Source organism: Orcinus orca, chromosome 13, assembly GCF_937001465.1.
Source record: "Orcinus orca chromosome 13, mOrcOrc1.1, whole genome shotgun sequence".
Classification (NCBI taxonomy): Eukaryota; Metazoa; Chordata; class Mammalia; order Artiodactyla; family Delphinidae; genus Orcinus; species Orcinus orca.
This window is the reverse complement of record NC_064571.1, coordinates 54,583,746-54,600,182: the sequence shown is the minus strand read 5'-3', so window position 1 is coordinate 54,600,182 and position 16,437 is coordinate 54,583,746. Positions and strand designations below refer to the sequence as shown.

General features: G+C 40.0%; 1 protein-coding gene and 2 long non-coding RNA genes across 8 annotated transcripts in view; 1 reads left to right on the top strand and 2 right to left on the bottom strand.

The window, feature by feature from the left end:
- The window catches only part of SRBD1 (S1 RNA binding domain 1), a 231,045-nt gene extending 221,834 nt beyond the window's left edge, over window positions 1-9,211 (bottom strand). For 4 of the 6 annotated variants that reach the window (XM_033419145.2, XM_033419146.2, XM_033419147.2 and 1 more), the window contains exons 1-3: window positions 9,142-9,211; window positions 3,948-4,027; window positions 2,980-3,157 (exon numbers count right to left, since the gene is read on the bottom strand). In XM_033419145.2, coding sequence (XP_033275036.1) covers window positions 2,980-3,157; window positions 3,948-4,027; window positions 9,142-9,192 — 309 coding nt within the window. In that variant the 5' untranslated portion in view covers window positions 9,193-9,211. Of the gene's footprint in view, window positions 1-2,979; window positions 3,158-3,947; window positions 4,028-8,656; window positions 8,676-8,748; window positions 8,768-9,141 lie in introns of those variants that run through there. The other 2 variants (XM_049696370.1, XM_033419148.2) reach the window with 2 other exon arrangements.
- LOC125960907 (uncharacterized) overlaps window positions 1-16,437 on the bottom strand; it is an 840,695-nt gene that overhangs the window by 252,967 nt on the left and 571,291 nt on the right. The gene's annotated exons all lie outside the window — the stretch shown is intronic.
- The window catches only part of LOC125960908 (uncharacterized), a 29,415-nt gene continuing 22,244 nt past the window's right edge, over window positions 9,267-16,437 (top strand). The window contains exons 1-2 of the long non-coding RNA XR_007471070.1: window positions 9,267-9,405; window positions 9,745-9,922. This is a non-coding gene — a long non-coding RNA (uncharacterized LOC125960908). The remainder of the gene's footprint in view (window positions 9,406-9,744; window positions 9,923-16,437) is intronic.

Here is a 16,437-nt window from a genome sequence, read left to right as displayed (position 1 = left end):
AGCCCATGCGCCACAACAACTGAACCTGCACCCTAGAGCCCGTGAGCCTAAACTACTGAAGCTCACGCGCCGAGAGCCCGTGCTCCGCAGCAAGAGAAGCCCGTGCACCACAACAAAGAGTAGCCTCAACTCGCTGCAACTAGAGAAAGCCTGTGTGCAGCAACGAAGACTCAATGCAGCCAAAAATAAAATAAACAAACAAACAAAAATATGGAAATAACTCTCCATTTTTAAAGCTTCTAAGATTCTACAGCCTTCCTCAGTGACATACTCAAGTTTAATAAGCTATGAAAATATTTTTCCTCCTTATATTTAACCTGAATCTTTGACACACTGAAAAATCACAGTTCATTATCTTTTGCCTTCATGGGTTTTTTAATCACTCTTAACATTTCAAATGGTAATTATGTAGCCTATAACTAAACCCAGAACTCCAGGAAGAATCTGACCATTCTTTTTGCTATCTCTGAAAGTCGTAAACTGTCTAGATCAAAAAAGTGGCTCACTGTAAATATCTTTACCAGTTGAATCAGTCAGCAGGCCTTGGCCTTGACCTTGTATTGTACTGTGTGAGCTTGAAAGATAGCTGGAAAGGGATATGGAGTCAAGGGAAGGCTTCTTAAAAGTTAGATGTAAAACAGCATTTTATACTTTGTAGCAATTGAGGAAGAAAAGTTGACAAGAGAAAAGAAAGGAGATGACAGAGGGAACAGAGACCTTGCACAAGAGTGGATGAGATCTTAAGCCCAAGCGGCGAACCAATCCTTGGTAGGAGGAATGACATTTCCTCCATGGCAATAGGACAGAAGGTGAACACAAATATAGATAGCTTGGTCGTGAGAAAACTGGAAACTTCATATATTCTCAAATAAATAAAAGGCAATGTCATCAGCTGAGTGAGAGAAGAGAAAGGAATTCAGGAAGTTTAAGAAAAGAGAAAAAGGTGGAAAAACAAACCTGCTGAAGAAAAATAATGAGGTTACCAGATATTTCTGATGCAATTTTGAGGTCTGAGATTATGAATCTAAAGTAAAACAAATTAGGCCACTGGTGAGACTGTTTCCTGCAATGGTTAGCTGCTCAGTGCAGGCAGGAGAGGCTATGGCTCACCCAGTGCTGGGGTTTAATCAGCCATGTAGGATCGAATAAAAGAAGGGCAAAATGGTGAGACTATTCAATAAAAAGTGATTATGTAATCTAGGCTAGATTAGGTAGGAAAAGAAAAGGGCTGATGGACAGTGACAGAGCCCTAGAGTCAAAGAATTAGGTAATGGATCTCAACTCTGGCTGTACATAAAAATCACATGAGGAGCTTTAAGAAAATAATACCACTGGTGCCAAGGCCTACCTCCAAAATTCTTTCCAGATTTAATTGGTTTGGAAAAGGGGCCTGGGCATTGGTTTTTTTTTTTTTTTTTCAAGTTCCCTAGGCTGAGAACTACTGATGAGAAGTTGTGACAAATTTGCAAAATTATAGCAGTAAGGGCACCTGAGCAAGTAAGCTGGAAAAACAGGAAATGATGAGCTGATGGTACAAAAGTGAGATAGGAGGGAAAGAAATGTCAGCGGTAGCACAGTTTCTGGTCATGACAAGATTCAGGTTGAGCTCACGAGAGGTGTGGTGAAGGCAGAGAAGAAGAAAAAGGCACTGGAGGTGGGGAGGTTAAAGAACCAGGAACACAGGGTATTAGAAGGCTCATCCAAGTGGAGGAGGGTATCACTGAGAAGAGTGAAAGAAGATGCAGAGAGGAAGATACAAAGCAGGAGCTAAAGTCTTCAAAGAATGAAGAGGAATGGCCAATGGACTGGCAAATTACAGCAACATGGAGAGGAAGAGACTGAGTAATGATGGATTTTGTCTACAATGTTTGCTAACCATAGATTTTTAAATTATTAAGAGGCTACCAATTCTACCTCCACCCAAAACCAATTCTAGCTCCACCTAATTAGGGTTTTCAATTACTTTGTTTGGTGGTGGTTACACAAGAACAAGATGCCAAACCAATGAAATGAAATAGTCTAACATGCTCTATGTGCTTTGATTGAGCCAAAAAACTTGTGGAATATCACTTAAGTGAGAGACTTTCTATGTGAATTCCCTTTTTCCCTTTAAAAGAAATATACATATACCAAGCACCATGGGAAGGATCAAGAAGTCACCATGACAAGGGTTCTTAACCTGTATGCTCTTGAACCATACTTTAAAACTTATGTGTACATTTTACTGAAGAGAAGGTTCATAACTATAATCAAATTCTCAAAGGGTTTGTGACCCCAATACAAAGAACCCCGGAACTAAGAGATATTTCCTAATTAGGCAGTCAAGCTACTTTTAAGTGCAGCTATGCCATGCTCAACAAAAAACCTCCAAATTCTGCCAACAAGTCAATACTTTCTCAGCTATAGATAAAGCCTACCCACCCACCCACTAAAAGTGTGTTCAGTGAAAAGCTTGCATGCAAAGATGAAGAAACAGAGGTGCTGGCTGATAGGAGAAAAGATCGATTCAAATGTCCTATCCAAGGGTACAGCAAGGTACGATGTAATGTCCCCTCTATACACGATAAATGAGTCCCTGGGAAGTCACGCATCCACTGCATATTGAAAGAGTATTCTTTTAAATGAACTAGGGAAGCTGTTATTTAAAGGAATACCACAGTGAATGATTTTGGAAATGCATAATCCTTTCGGTACTGCAACAGAGCCTATAATTTATTGTTGTTGGTTTTTTTAATCCAGATTGGTGTAGCCACAGTGTTTGCTTACAGCACGATATACATATGTGCCAGTTGATAAATATTCCTTCTGCTCCAACACGGTGGATCTGATGGTAAATACTATTAAGGCCCCTGGCAGAAGGCACCATTGCCCTGCAGTTTTTGCCATTTACCTGCTTTGTCCTAATCCATGTAAGGAGAAAGTAGCATCACTAATTAGGAAGGCACAGCAGTGTTCCTTCTATCCAGCTAAAGCACCTACCAGCTCTTCCTTAACAGCCACACCTTCTGAGCCATCTTTGGTCTGTAGGGTGTTCTTCTTCACCCGTGGCGCCCTCTTCAGTTTGGATTCCTTGGAAACAGGCAGCTTACGGCTTCTGGGGACCTTCTTTTGGGGCTCCCAGGCACTATCCTCCTTGTCATCTTCAGAGGCAGATGATCTAAAAGTAAAACAATAGAAAAATTTCCAGAAAAAATGAAGCCAAATGTTAAAGGTGAAAAAGAGATATATGTTTTTTGAAAAAAGAATAAGGTAGAAGGCGTTTAATATAAAATGGAGTGATGTGAACACAGAATATGAAGAGATATTGCTAAGAACTAAAGCAAGAGAGTTGACCAGAAACACCCTCCAATACATTATAAATCACAGGTCTCCCTCCGTTCTCCTCTCACCTAACCAATACACACACCTGTACACTCAAAACATAAGAAATCATGTATTACCTTAAGTAATAAGTGGGTCATGTCACACCATAGTCATAGTGAGGTTTTCCATTTTTAAACAGTGTCTAAAGACATTTTTGATTGTCCCAACTGAGGTGGGGGAGGGGATGCTATTGGCAACTAATGGGTAGAGACCAGGGATGCTACTAAACATCCTACAATGTAAAGAACAGTCCCTGTACCAAAGAATTATCTGGTCAATAGTGCTGAAGTTGAGAAACTGTGCTCTAAAGGAATATAACAAACTCCACTGCCCTCATGGACCTTATATTCTAGTGTATATATTTTATATTTAGTTGGTCACTTTCTCCTTGTTCAATAGTTTATCACCAACACCTAAACACAGCCTGGGACACAGCATGAGTTCAATAAATATTTGTTACATAAATGAATGAAAAAGACACAGCCTTCTTCAACACAAATGACTTCAGAAGTTAGTAAATGGCAGAATGCATCGCCTTAAAATACACATCATTCTCCCACCCCATATGAAACCAGTATGCTTACAACTCAGAGTGGGAAGAGAATTCATCTTTGGATACCACAGTCTGGACCTTTACTTTTGCTCTTCTTGGCAATGATGACATCTAAAAGAAGAAATACAACATGAAATCAGTGTGATTTAAATCACTGATCACTTATTTTCTCTACAAAATGATGTGCCATTCAAAACTAACACTCCAATACCTCTGCTGCTAGAAAATGTCACGCGGGAAAATGAGAGTCATTCACAAGCCTAAACACTTGTTTCCCCTCCTATGTGGCTGCCAATTATAAGGGCAGCTAACAGCCTTCCCATGGTTTCAAAAGCCTGATGAGTATGGGCCATCTCTGGAAACATATAAGTTCCTGTAGGGTGAGAATTCTTCATTTTTTAGAATTATATGCTTGCATATACTGCAAGTATTATTTGATAATTTATCAGACAGCAAATTATAAAGTCCTTTATTAAACTCTATCTCAAAGACAAGAAATACCTTCCTTCTTCTTTATCTTCTACAGTATAAGTAGAGGCCCATCTACAAAGTTGGCAGTCAAATAAGCAATGCTGACTGACTGAATAAGCAGCCAGGCTATTCCTAAAACAAGATAATCTAGTCCCTTATAATAAAAGCTCACAATTTTTAAGTAAAATAATTAATCACAAATGCCACTAGAAAACATTTCCCAAATTCAAAGGCCCAGCTCTAAAAAAAACAACAAAAAAAGGACTCAAATAACCAGAGACATCATACAATACAGGAAGTAAACAAATTTACTTCAGCTGATAAATTTTATTACCTAAAGACTGTATGTCAAACCATAAAAACTACATTAGACTCTGACATGCTTGTAAACCTTTAAACAAGTTCCTAAACCTGTCATATGTTACAATGCCTCCGTTCTAACTTCCACTTGGAGAAGGAACAAACACCTCACAGAAATACCAAAGTGGTTGTCACAAAAGGGAACACGTCTCCCTGGCAGCTATAGCTCAACTCAGTCCAGTGGGTACAGAACTATTGGACAGGAGAGTGCCCAGAGGGAACCAGGACAACAAAAGAAGTAGACAGGATATTCTTCCATCTTTTCCTTCACCGCCTTTTCTGAATTTTATGTTTATCAAGGTCATCATTCCTCAAATAAGTGCTCCTAGATACTGATCATAAAGGAATGGATAATTTGTGATTTCTGTGTTGTACGTATTTTACCACAATAAAACAAAAACAGAAAGAGTAAGTCAGTGTATGATGGAGTGGCATTTCAATCAATTTTATTTATTCATTTATTTTTGGTTGCGCTGGGTCTCTGTTGCTGCGCGCAGGCTTTCTCTAGTTGCGGCGAGTGGGGGCTACTCTTCGTTGCGGTGCACGGGCTTCTTGTTGTGGCGCGGGGTCTTCTTGTCGTGGTGCGCATGTTTCTCATCGCAATGGCTTCTCTTGTTGCAGAGCACAGGCTCTAGGCGCACAGGCTTCAGTAGTTGTGGCTTGCGGGCTCTAGAGCGCAGGCTCAGTGGTTGTGGTGCACAGGCTTAGTTGCTCCAGGGCATGTGGGATCTTCCCGGACCAGGGATCAAACCGGTGTCCCCTGCGTTGGCAGTTGATTCTGAACCACTGTGCCACCAGGGAAGTCCAGAAATGAATTATTGAATAAGTGGTATTAAGACAAACAGCTATCCCTCTGGAGGAAAAGAAGTGTTTAATTCTTGCTGCCACACCATGAACTAAAATATATTCCACACTGACTAATGATTTAAATGTACCAAATAAAAGTACAGTACTACAAAAGGCAAAGAAGACTGTTTTGATAATTCTGAGTGGAGGTGGGAGAATTAAGGTTTTCCTAGGCATGACTCGAAATTCCAAAAGCCAAAAAGATTAGCAAATTTTACTATATAAAAATTAAAACCCCAAGTCAGCAGTGGGAGCATTTCAGAACCAAACCAATTTACTCTGCAGTATCCTCAAAAAAAAAAAAAAAATCACAGGACATGGTATCTGATACCTTGGAACTAAGGGTAAAGGGAGTCAGGGCTGGGTGTAAGCTGTCTGAAGCAAAGGAATATCTCTAGATGCCCTACTCCACTTCGTGCTATTAACAACTGCCCCAGGAAAAAGTCTGGAGGTTTATTCTCTGGAGAGGGTAAAATAAGTCTCTAGACTAGAGGACATGAAGTACAGTTGTGGACATGGGAACCATACAGGCTGAATGTTAAACTGAGATTCCCGGCCCCCTTCCCCCACTATGCTCCTAAAAAAGCCTCCTACCCTCCAGGGAGGAGCATGGGAAGATTCTTTGGAGAATCTGACCAGCCCAAGAATAAAAAGCTGAAGGTGCTAAGCTCCTCGACAAACAGCCCAACCAGATCATCCACTCCCATCACCCCCTTCTACATTACACCTGAATTCAGAACTTTCCCACACAGACCACCATGCACCAATTCTAACTCCACACTTCAGCTTGAACAGAAATGTGTTATAAATAGGGGTAGACAAATCCTTGGGAAGCTCATAAAATTGTAATTAACCACTGGAGAAGACTTTCCTAAAACAAATATTTCCAAATGCTCCTTTATCAGGCACTCTGGAGGCAATGCTGCCATTAAGAGGTGAACTTGTCTTTTGACAAGTAGAAAAAAACAATATGAATTTGAAAAAGGAGGTGGGAAAGGAGAATATGCATGAACACATAGGCCTATTTCTGGCAAATCAGTTTTAGAAAGAGTATATACAGAAGGTAAGGACTTAGAAATTCTTTCTTAAAAACTGTGTACCTATCTAGGTATACTCCCAGGGGTATGTATACTCCCAGGGGTATCCATACTCCAGTTTTACCACCAATGTTCTGGGAAGTGTCCATCTCCAATCCTCCCATGTTCTCTTATTTCCTATCATAGGATTTGTAGATTAACCAAAATTTAATCCATTTGCATGGTTTTAAATACTTGTATCACCTACATACTAACAAACCTAATACCTCCATCACAAATCTTACCTCTGAGATTCAGATTTACATAATAAACTGCCTGCCTATGAAACTATCTAGATGTTTCACAGTTATCCCAAATTTAACATATCCACAATGGAACTCCTGATAAACTATTCCTTGTCCTAAAACCCATTCGGATCTCAGTCTTTCCCATCTTTGTACATGGCACCACCATCCACCTAAGATGAATGGTTCTTTGCTAAGTTAGAACGTTGTTAAAATTTTAACAGTTTCATTGAGCTATAACTGACATACAATAAATTATTTGTGTTTAAAGTGTACAGATTTGATAAGTTTTGACATATGTATACTTATCTCCACCATCAAGATACTGAACATAACCATCATCCTCTAAAGTTTCACTTGCTAAACCAAAACCTTGCAAATCTGTTATTTCTTTCATCTCCCACATCCAGTCTGTAAGTAAGTCACATAAATTCTGCCTCCAAAATGTATCTTAAATCTTGATGATCTCCAGTGAGGCTTCAGTCCCAAACGCTTCTCACCTGGACTACTGTAATAGCCTCTTAACTGGCCTCCCTGCTTCCACTCCTGCTCCTAAAACTCATCCTCCACAAACCCATTCAATCTAACATTTAGAAAATGCTTTAAAACCATTCAATGACTTCCTATTCCATCCTCCATCTAAGAGTCAAATCATATTTTTTACCACAGCCTTCTAGAACGCCTTGAAGAAGTGACCACTGCCTACCTTTCTAACCACATTTACCACTCCCTGTAGCTCCTCAGCCATAGTCACAACATTCTTTCAGTCCGTGTAACAAGCGTGATCCTTCCCCACCCCAGGTTCCCTCTGCCGGGAGCACTATTCCCCCTGCTCATCAATAGGCTGGCTCCTTCTCAGCGCTTAGATCTCAATATTTTAGGCCTAACATGCATTTCTCAGATAAAGTATTATTATAGGACACTATTTATTTCCTTTATACAGTACTATGTAACATAATCTATAATTATCCTTGTTTATTGTCTGCATTCCCCACGTTTACTTCATGGCGGTAAGCACCACAAAGTTTGAAGAAACCACATTTGTCTTTTTCACTTCTGTATCACATGGAGCCTGGCACTTAATAGCTGCTCTATAACTATTTTCAAATGAACATAAGAATATATATATATAAATAGTCTCTACACAGGAATATACATTTTTTTCCCCAGCACTATTAGGCAACATCACACATGGCACTCATTGCTTTCTTGAAAAAGTGATGGTACAAGAGAACATCCCTATTGTTAGTGGCTTGAGATTTTCACTCCTCCAAGCTCTCTTATCTCTGTGGGTACGAAAGCTGACTCAGAATCAATAACTTGGAGGTTGCTATGATGTCACTGAGAGGAGGCACCAAGCCAGGGCAAGTGAAAAGCGGAGGAGAGGCTGGAAAGACCTGCACACACACAAATATTACATTAAAATTGTAAAAACAACAATTAGATAACTTAAAGGAAAACAGGGGGAACAACTTTTTAAGAGGCACCTAAAGAAGTTTCCCTGTGTACCAACAAAAGTCCTTGGAATGTCAGCACAGATCCCTAACTTAGTAATAAAAATAAAATACTAGAGCTGGAAAGAGCCTCAGAAATCAGACAGTCCTGCTATTCTCTTTTATGAATAAGAAGTCTGAGATCCAGTGAAGTGATATGGTTTACTCAAAGGGAAGATCTATGTGGCATAAGGACCAGAACCCAGAGCCCCAAACACAAAGCCTAGGCTCGTTTCCCATTGCACATACATTATATTTATGACATGCTGGCGAATGGGAGGCTCGAGAAGAGGTGCCTGGAGTGTTCCCATTCGTTCCTTTCCTCTACAGTTATTCAGTACCTCCTACGCGCCAGGCACACTACTGAGGATGCAGCTGATTCTGCCAGGGCCATGATCTGATAGTGAAAAGGGCGCTTCCTCCCCCATCTCCGATTTGAGGTTTGAAAACAATCTAGGTCTGCCCGGGCTTTCCCACGTCTGCCCCTTTGCGCTAAGAGCTTGTCTGAGAAGACGCGCCAGGTGACACGCAGCAGGTAGGAGGGGTTTTCGAGGGTACGGTATGAGATACAGACTGCAGACAGTAAACTGTAATGAAACTTCTCACTTTAAAAAGGGATGTTATTTCCCAAATGAGCGCTCAGAATTTTCTTAATGGCCCCAAAAATACCGGAGCCCGGACGGCGGGCTCCCGCGAGCCCGCAGGAAGACCGCCAAGGCGGACGCTCAGCTCACCTTCCCGCCCGGCGTGTCAGAAGGCCCGGGATTCTGTGTGTGCGACCACATCTTCCGGTTCCCGCCGGAAGTTTTTCAAACGCCGGAAGTCCCGCCTGGTTTTTCCCTGACTCGCCGCATAGGCGCGCAGCTCCCGGAGAGGGGTGGAGCCGAGCCAAGCGGAGGCGGAACTAGAGCGAGGATCCCGTGGGACCCGCTCGTCGGCTGGGGGCGGAGCTCCATTTACCCACATCCGGCGGAGGGGGTCGTGAGGTTCTTGAAAAGGTCGACGGCTTCCCAGTTTTATTTCTTTATCTTCTGTTAATCCGCTTTGCTTGTATTTTCTTCTCTTTTAAGTTTAATCAAGAATGTTTCTGTTTATTGCATTATTTGTAATTTGCAAATGTGGAAAGACGAAAAACAATCAAGCTTTATTCTAACGTCAATCTTAAATGTCAGTAATTAACTTCCCTAAGGGTGTTTCCTAAACCCTGAGGTAAAGGTTTGCTCGAGGCTTATGGAACTATCCCAGTTTTGCCTCTTCTGTTAAGCCCTCACGCAGCCCCTGAGGTTTATGGGAGAGTTTAGCCCTAGAGTCATTATTGTCTTACGTTGGTCTCTCAGGCAGCTTGGGGGAGGCTTCCATCAAGATGTCGGAATAGAAGGACAGGGGAGATCACCTCCTCTCACGGGTACATCAAAAATACATCTGCATCTGAAACAATTCTCACAGAATACCTGCTGAACGCTGGCAAAACAGCTCAAACACTCCAAATCACAAGAAAGATCTCCACGTGACCAGGTAGGACAAAAGAAAAAAAAAAAGGAATCTCAGGCAGCTTGGTACACTGCCAAACACAGTGATTGGGAAACCCGGTTTTCTCAGGAACTTACTCGTGCTCTGGGCAAATACTTTATGTCTTCGGATTTATTTCCACGGCCTACCCCTCCATCTCACTCCTTACCTGACAAGGTACCCCGCACATATTAGTGGTGAATATTCACTGAATTAATTTACTTGAGGCAAATGCAGGTCCCAGTTACCTAACCTTTTGGGGCAAGAATGGAAAAATCCATTTCATTTTTAGATTCTTGAAAAGTGCTGTGTCTTAAGTCCTGATAACCTAGTAACCTAGGTGAGCTATCCTCCATATCCAGCAGTTCCATTTCCCTTCCCAGAAAACAAAAATAGCCCCTACTTATTATCTTGATGAGGCCAAGTATCTCAACCCCACTTCCATACTCAAAGCCCCACTTTTTTTCACTAACGGAACTTAAAAGCTATTATAAAGGTCTCCCAAACAATTCTTCTTTCACTTTCCCTTTAATATATTTTCTCAAAATCAGTTCTCATTAGAAATGAAAAATGACTTGTTTTTTGGTGTTGTGTTTTTTACAAAGTACATTAAACTCTAAGCGCCAAAGAAATTAGATTGTAAAATTAGGGAAATAAGGCTGCTGTTAGTCTAGATTAGAATTTAGCAAATCAAAACCCCATGGATTCGTCTTAGAAGACTCTAAAGAGCAGCTTTCCATGCTACTGAATCATTTCCAGGAACTCTTAAGTGCTGAAGAGCTGAGCAAGCTATTGAAATGGCCCTTTGGGTGCTACAGATTCACCCACAATGAACATAAATTTTATTGGCTAATTTTTGCAATGGGGAGGAAAACAGGACCCCTTAACCTTATTAAGGTCTCTTTGTCTATATCTAAGATCCTTGGTGATAAGGATCCATTTCTGAGATTGATTAGGGATTTGTTTTTTCTTTCTTAATTTGCAGCCTTATGTTGCGTTTTGCAATGGTTGCAGTAGATCTGCAACTCTGCTGCAATCAGTCTGCTCCACAATTTCTAGTTCTGAAGGAATTCTAGAGAACACATTATAGTTCAGGATATGGGGAAGTGAAACCAGGTCATAATAATCAACAACAACAATTTACAATTTATCATTCACCTACTTTTGATGTCGAAGTGTGCTACGTAGGTTTAAGGTACAGGTGGGTAAAGTTTAACCAATATTCTACAAAATCTTTTGACAAAATTCCTGTCCTGAAGGAATTTTCAAATAAGACTGGGGACTAGATACAGCCACAAGAGACAGAGACTCAGACAAGACAGTCTAGATTCAAGGACTAGGTTGTACATGGGAGTAGCCACATTACCAGTGAGAACAAGAGTAGGGCCTGGCCAGCGTAGTGTTGGACCTTGATTCCCCTCTCCTCTACCAGGGAGAATTGTCTTTCAACTGGGGAAGAAAAAAGATTAGTAAGCTAAAGTAAATAACCTGGTGAGGTTTTAGACATCAGACACCTGGGGAAAATAAAAGCTAGGGCAGTATCTTCCAAAATTAATGTAGGTAGTGACCTACTCCAAAGGCAAGTAAGTTTGTCCAGAACATATTTCCCTTAGAATTTTGCAAGAAAGCTACTCCCACTAAAATATGTCAAGGGAAATTTGTAATCACTAGGTATAAACCAGACTCCACGGCAAAAACTGTCTTTTCTCTCTAGAACCTTGCCCAGCCTCTTGTTTACCTTTGGATCTTAAGTGCTGAATTCTGAGAAATTCATGGGTTTAGACTTACAGCCTGGAATAATCTGAACACCAGCCTGAGACTAATGCAGTAGAGTTTGGGAGTAATGAAAACATGTTTTGGATTTTCTTGGAGGTTATTTATTTTATTGCTCCAAAGCAAATAGCTCTTTGTATGCTATTCATTGGTATGTATTACTGTAATAATAATAGTAATAACTTACAGTCATTCCTCATCTACCACGTGCCAGGTGCTAAATTAATGTTTTTACATGTATTTGTGTATTTAACTCATATCAGCTCAGTGAGATGTTGCTATTATCCTCTTTTTATGAAATGAGAAGGCCAAGGTATAGATAAGTTAAATAACTCTTCCAAAGTCACATCAACTATTAAATTGCAGATCTGGGATTCAAACCCAGTGATCTGCCTTACTCCAAATCTAGAACTCTTAAAGACATCCATTTACTACCACCAACTTGAAGCAAGTTCTTTTCTTTCTCCATGATGGTGGCCAGTGTAAGACTCAAAATCCTTGAGATGCTCAAGAACCATTGAATCTCTAAATGTACTAAATAAAGTACTATCCACCCACCTAAAACATAGCAAGGCCATTTTCCCTATTGACTTCAAACTAATTTACTTTCCATGAGAACAAAAATTTTTAATATAGATGCAACTGTTTCACCCACTAAATTGTAAGATATTTGGATCTAAGTCCTGGAACTAAGTCTTAATCATTTTAGTCTCCCCGTCTCCAATTTCTCCTTCCACCCACACAGTGTCTAATAATACGTTACAAATAATACGTACCCAATAAAATAGTAGACTAGCTCTTGGACCCAAGAATGTGCCTGGAGTAAAGAGAAATCCTTCCTTGTACTAGAAAAGTAATCTAAAGCTCCTGCCACACAGAAGGGGGGGTTACCATTTTAAAAATCAAGTGTACTTTTGGAAATTCAAACATTTTGTCACTTAAGAGTCAATCACTTAGCAAAGGCAAAAAAGTCTGTTTCAGATTAGAGGATGTACAAATTGAAACTGAGCCCTATTTCATAAATGTGTGTGTTACCTCCTGCCCATCCACTTTCCCACTATCAGAAGCTCTCATTCCTAAACACTACAACTCATTGGCTTCAATGAGCTTCCCTCAATAACTCAGCCAGGAATATGGAGGATTTTCTGCAAAATCTAAGACACTGGGAAGCAGAGAGGGGACTGCCTCTGTTTCCCAAATGAGAAAGGGGTTTCTTGTCAAGTGAGGTGGACTGGGCTGGTAGACGAGTTCCCAAACTTAGACTTCCCTGTTGCTCTTTCATTCTGGCTAGGAACAGCAGCATAATTCCGGAGTGCTAGTCTAGTACTGAGGACAATGCTCTAACCCAGAGTGAGTTTGTCAGTCTTTTGTGTAAAAGAAAAAAGATTCAAGGGATTAAAATCCTGAGTTTTGAAAAAATATTGAATGGATCTTGAGAAGGCATCAGTTAAGCGTGAGGAAATTAATTGTACAGATTTTTCAAGGAAATGGATATTCATGCATCATTCAAAAGGATTATACACATTTAAATTTATCTTACATGAAGTAAAATTGTGGGATTTACATATCAAGCTAGAATATAATTTTAATCTTTCGCTGAAAACTGAAATTTTCAGTGTTTTGTCCACTTAATCTTTTACAAATCCTCAAAGGATTTTTGTAATGAATGTAATTAAAAGCAATGTTAAGGGGGAAAAAAGTCTGAATTGTCGACAAACCACTGTATCTATTGCATGGCCCACTGTTCCACTTATCATCTGCCTGGCGAAGTCACTGGCTCAATCACTGGCACTCAATCAGTTGCACTCATGAGCAGACATATTGCAAAATTTTCTCCTGGTGAGTGTCTCATCCTCAAGTAAGTGTCCAGGGACCACTTCAAAGGCCTACAATATCCATTGAATGGCCTGAGATCCAGGCATAGACACCCCAGAGAGCTCATTAGGAGATCCTAATGATGGCATGGCTGGTTGAGTTGCAGGGAAGGAATGGAAGGCAGTATAGTGGGACCAGATTTATTTTGTTCATCACCACAGGGAGCCATGTCTGAAGACTCTATACATCAGAACTAGTAGTTTGTTTGCAGTACTTTGAGTCCCGTCTTCCAGCTTAATAAACTGGAACTATCTGCAAGGTGCTTGTTTGAAACACTCATCCAGAACCCTATAGTCAGCGTTTTAATACTAGGAGCTTCACACACTAGCTGGAATTCAAATTTAGAAAAGCATCACGTGTCAAATCAGTCTATGTCCAAGTTTGTGTGTACTCATGTTTTTAAGTCAAGTTTATTGAGTATAATTTACATAGAGTAAAACTCAACTTTTTTATTCTGACAAACACATACAGGCATGGAACACAACCACAATCAAAATATAAAACATTTCCATCACCTAAGGAAAAAAAAAAATGCCCCTGTGTAGTCAACCTCCTCCCCTATGCCAGCCCCCTGGCAACCATTCATTGTTCTCTGTCCCAATAATTCCATCTTTTCCAGATTATCATGTAAACAAAATCACACACTATGTAGCCATTTGAGTCTTTTTTTTTTTTCCACTTAGTAGAAGGCATTTTAGATGAATCCATGTTGTTGCATGTTTCAGTAGTTTGTTTCTTTCTATTGCCAGTTAGCATTCCATTGTGTGAATGTTTGTTTAGCCATTCCGCAACTGATGGACATCTAGGTGTTTTCTTTCCACTTTTTGGCTCTTGTTAACAATGCTTCTATGAAAACTCACGGACAAGTTTTTGTGTGGACGTGTGTTTTCATTTCTCTTGGTAAATAAATACCTAGGAACAGGATTGCTGAGTCACATGGTGAGTGTTTAGTTTTATAAGAAACTACTAAATTGTTTTCAAAAGTGGCTGTACCATTTTGCATTCCCACCAGCAATGCATGAGAGTTCCAAATGCTCATCCTCACAGGGACTTGATATTGTCAGGTTTGTCTATTTGTCTGTTTGTTTGATTTTTGCCATTTAATAGGTGTGTAGGAGTATCTGATTAGAATTTTAATTTGCATTTCCTTAATGACTAATGTTTAGTTATTTGCCACTCACGTATCCTCTTTGATGAAGTGTCTGTTCAAATATTTTGACATTTTTTAGTTGGATTTTTTGATTGTTGAATTATGAGAGTTCTTTATATGTTGTGGATACTAGTTCTTTATTAAATATGACACTTGGCTTTAAGAGTTTTGAGTTATTACAGGCAACTGCCATCATAATAGCACACAGAAAAATGATTCCTCCTCTGACTATGAAGAAAACTCTACCACAGCCAAGTGTCCTTCAAGAGGCTAGCTAACAGATGGTATCAAAACCACCAACCTTTTTACATGCATGAATTTTCCTGAAACGACCATTACCACAGACAGAAAACATTCTTTGTAGAAAAATGGCCTAACTTCACAGTGAAGGATGATAAAAGTATGAGCTTAAAATACCCTCAGCATTTGTCACCCTAAAGGAATGCTTTAAAATTGAGAAAGTGGCATGCACAAGCTTTTAGCAAATTATGTGGAAAGTTAGCTAAACCATAATGTTCATACAGAAGTGGGTATTTTGTTTAGACTGGACCATGACCTGAGTATAAGAAAATCCAAAGAGTTTACCAAGAAACTCCTGTTGGTTTCTGAAAGAGAGTTTAGCAGAAGTAGGTGTGGCATATATAAGGGCCTTTCATAACTTTCTGCCATGAGCTTTTTTTAAAAACATTTATTTATTTATTTATTTATGGCTGTGTTTATCTTCATTGCTGCACGCATGCTTTCTCTAGTTGCAGCTAGCTAGGGCTACTCTTCATTGCAATGCACAGGCTTCTCATTGCAGTGGCTTCTTTTGTTGTGGAGCACAGGCTCTAGGCACGTGGCCTTCAGTAGTTGTGGCTCGCAGGCTCAGTAGTTGTGGCTCTCAGGCTCTAGAGCGCAGGCTCCGTAGTTGTGGCACACAGGCTTAGTTGCTCTGCAGCATGTGGGATCTTTCCGGACCAGGGCTCGAACCCGTGTCCCCTGCATTGGCACACGGATTCTTAACCACTGCGCCACCAGGGAAGTCCCTGCCATGAGCTTTTGTTAGTTAGGAGACCCAGATCTATAATTCCTATAACTTTGAGGCCTGTTTCTAGAAATCATTAGCTAGTACTTCTCAAATTTTAATGCACATAAGAATCACCAGCAGAACTTCTTTTTAAATGCTAATTTCCAGCCCCTAGCACCCAAAATCCCAACTGAATGAGTTTACCATGGCATCTACATGTATCTCAGTACACTGGATGATTCTGATGGGGTGTTTATACATTACTGGAAAAACTGGCCTAATTCTTACCATGTACTTGATTTAGAAAGCTTAGAGGACTGAGCTGTAGCAGTAGGGTTTCTACAGTGTTTTATGGTGCTTAACCTTAAACGCCACCTTCCAAAAGGTAGACCAGATAGTTCCTGCTAGCCACACTGACTATGATGGTATAGTTTATTAACTGAAAATAACTTATACTTACAGATTGCTTAATATTTGTAAGATAATTATGGTAATTATATACTTTTTTGTTTTGTTTTTAAAATAGTTTTTGAGGCAGATAGATGATATATTTATCCCCATTTTAAGGTGATAAAACTGAAGCTTAGAGCATTCACCCAAACTCACCCCAAATTACAGAGCACTATTAAATAAATGTATCACGAACTAAAAGAGTAGTTTTATGCAAAATAGTTTTATACCTACTTCAACTAAACCCTTATATATTATTTATCT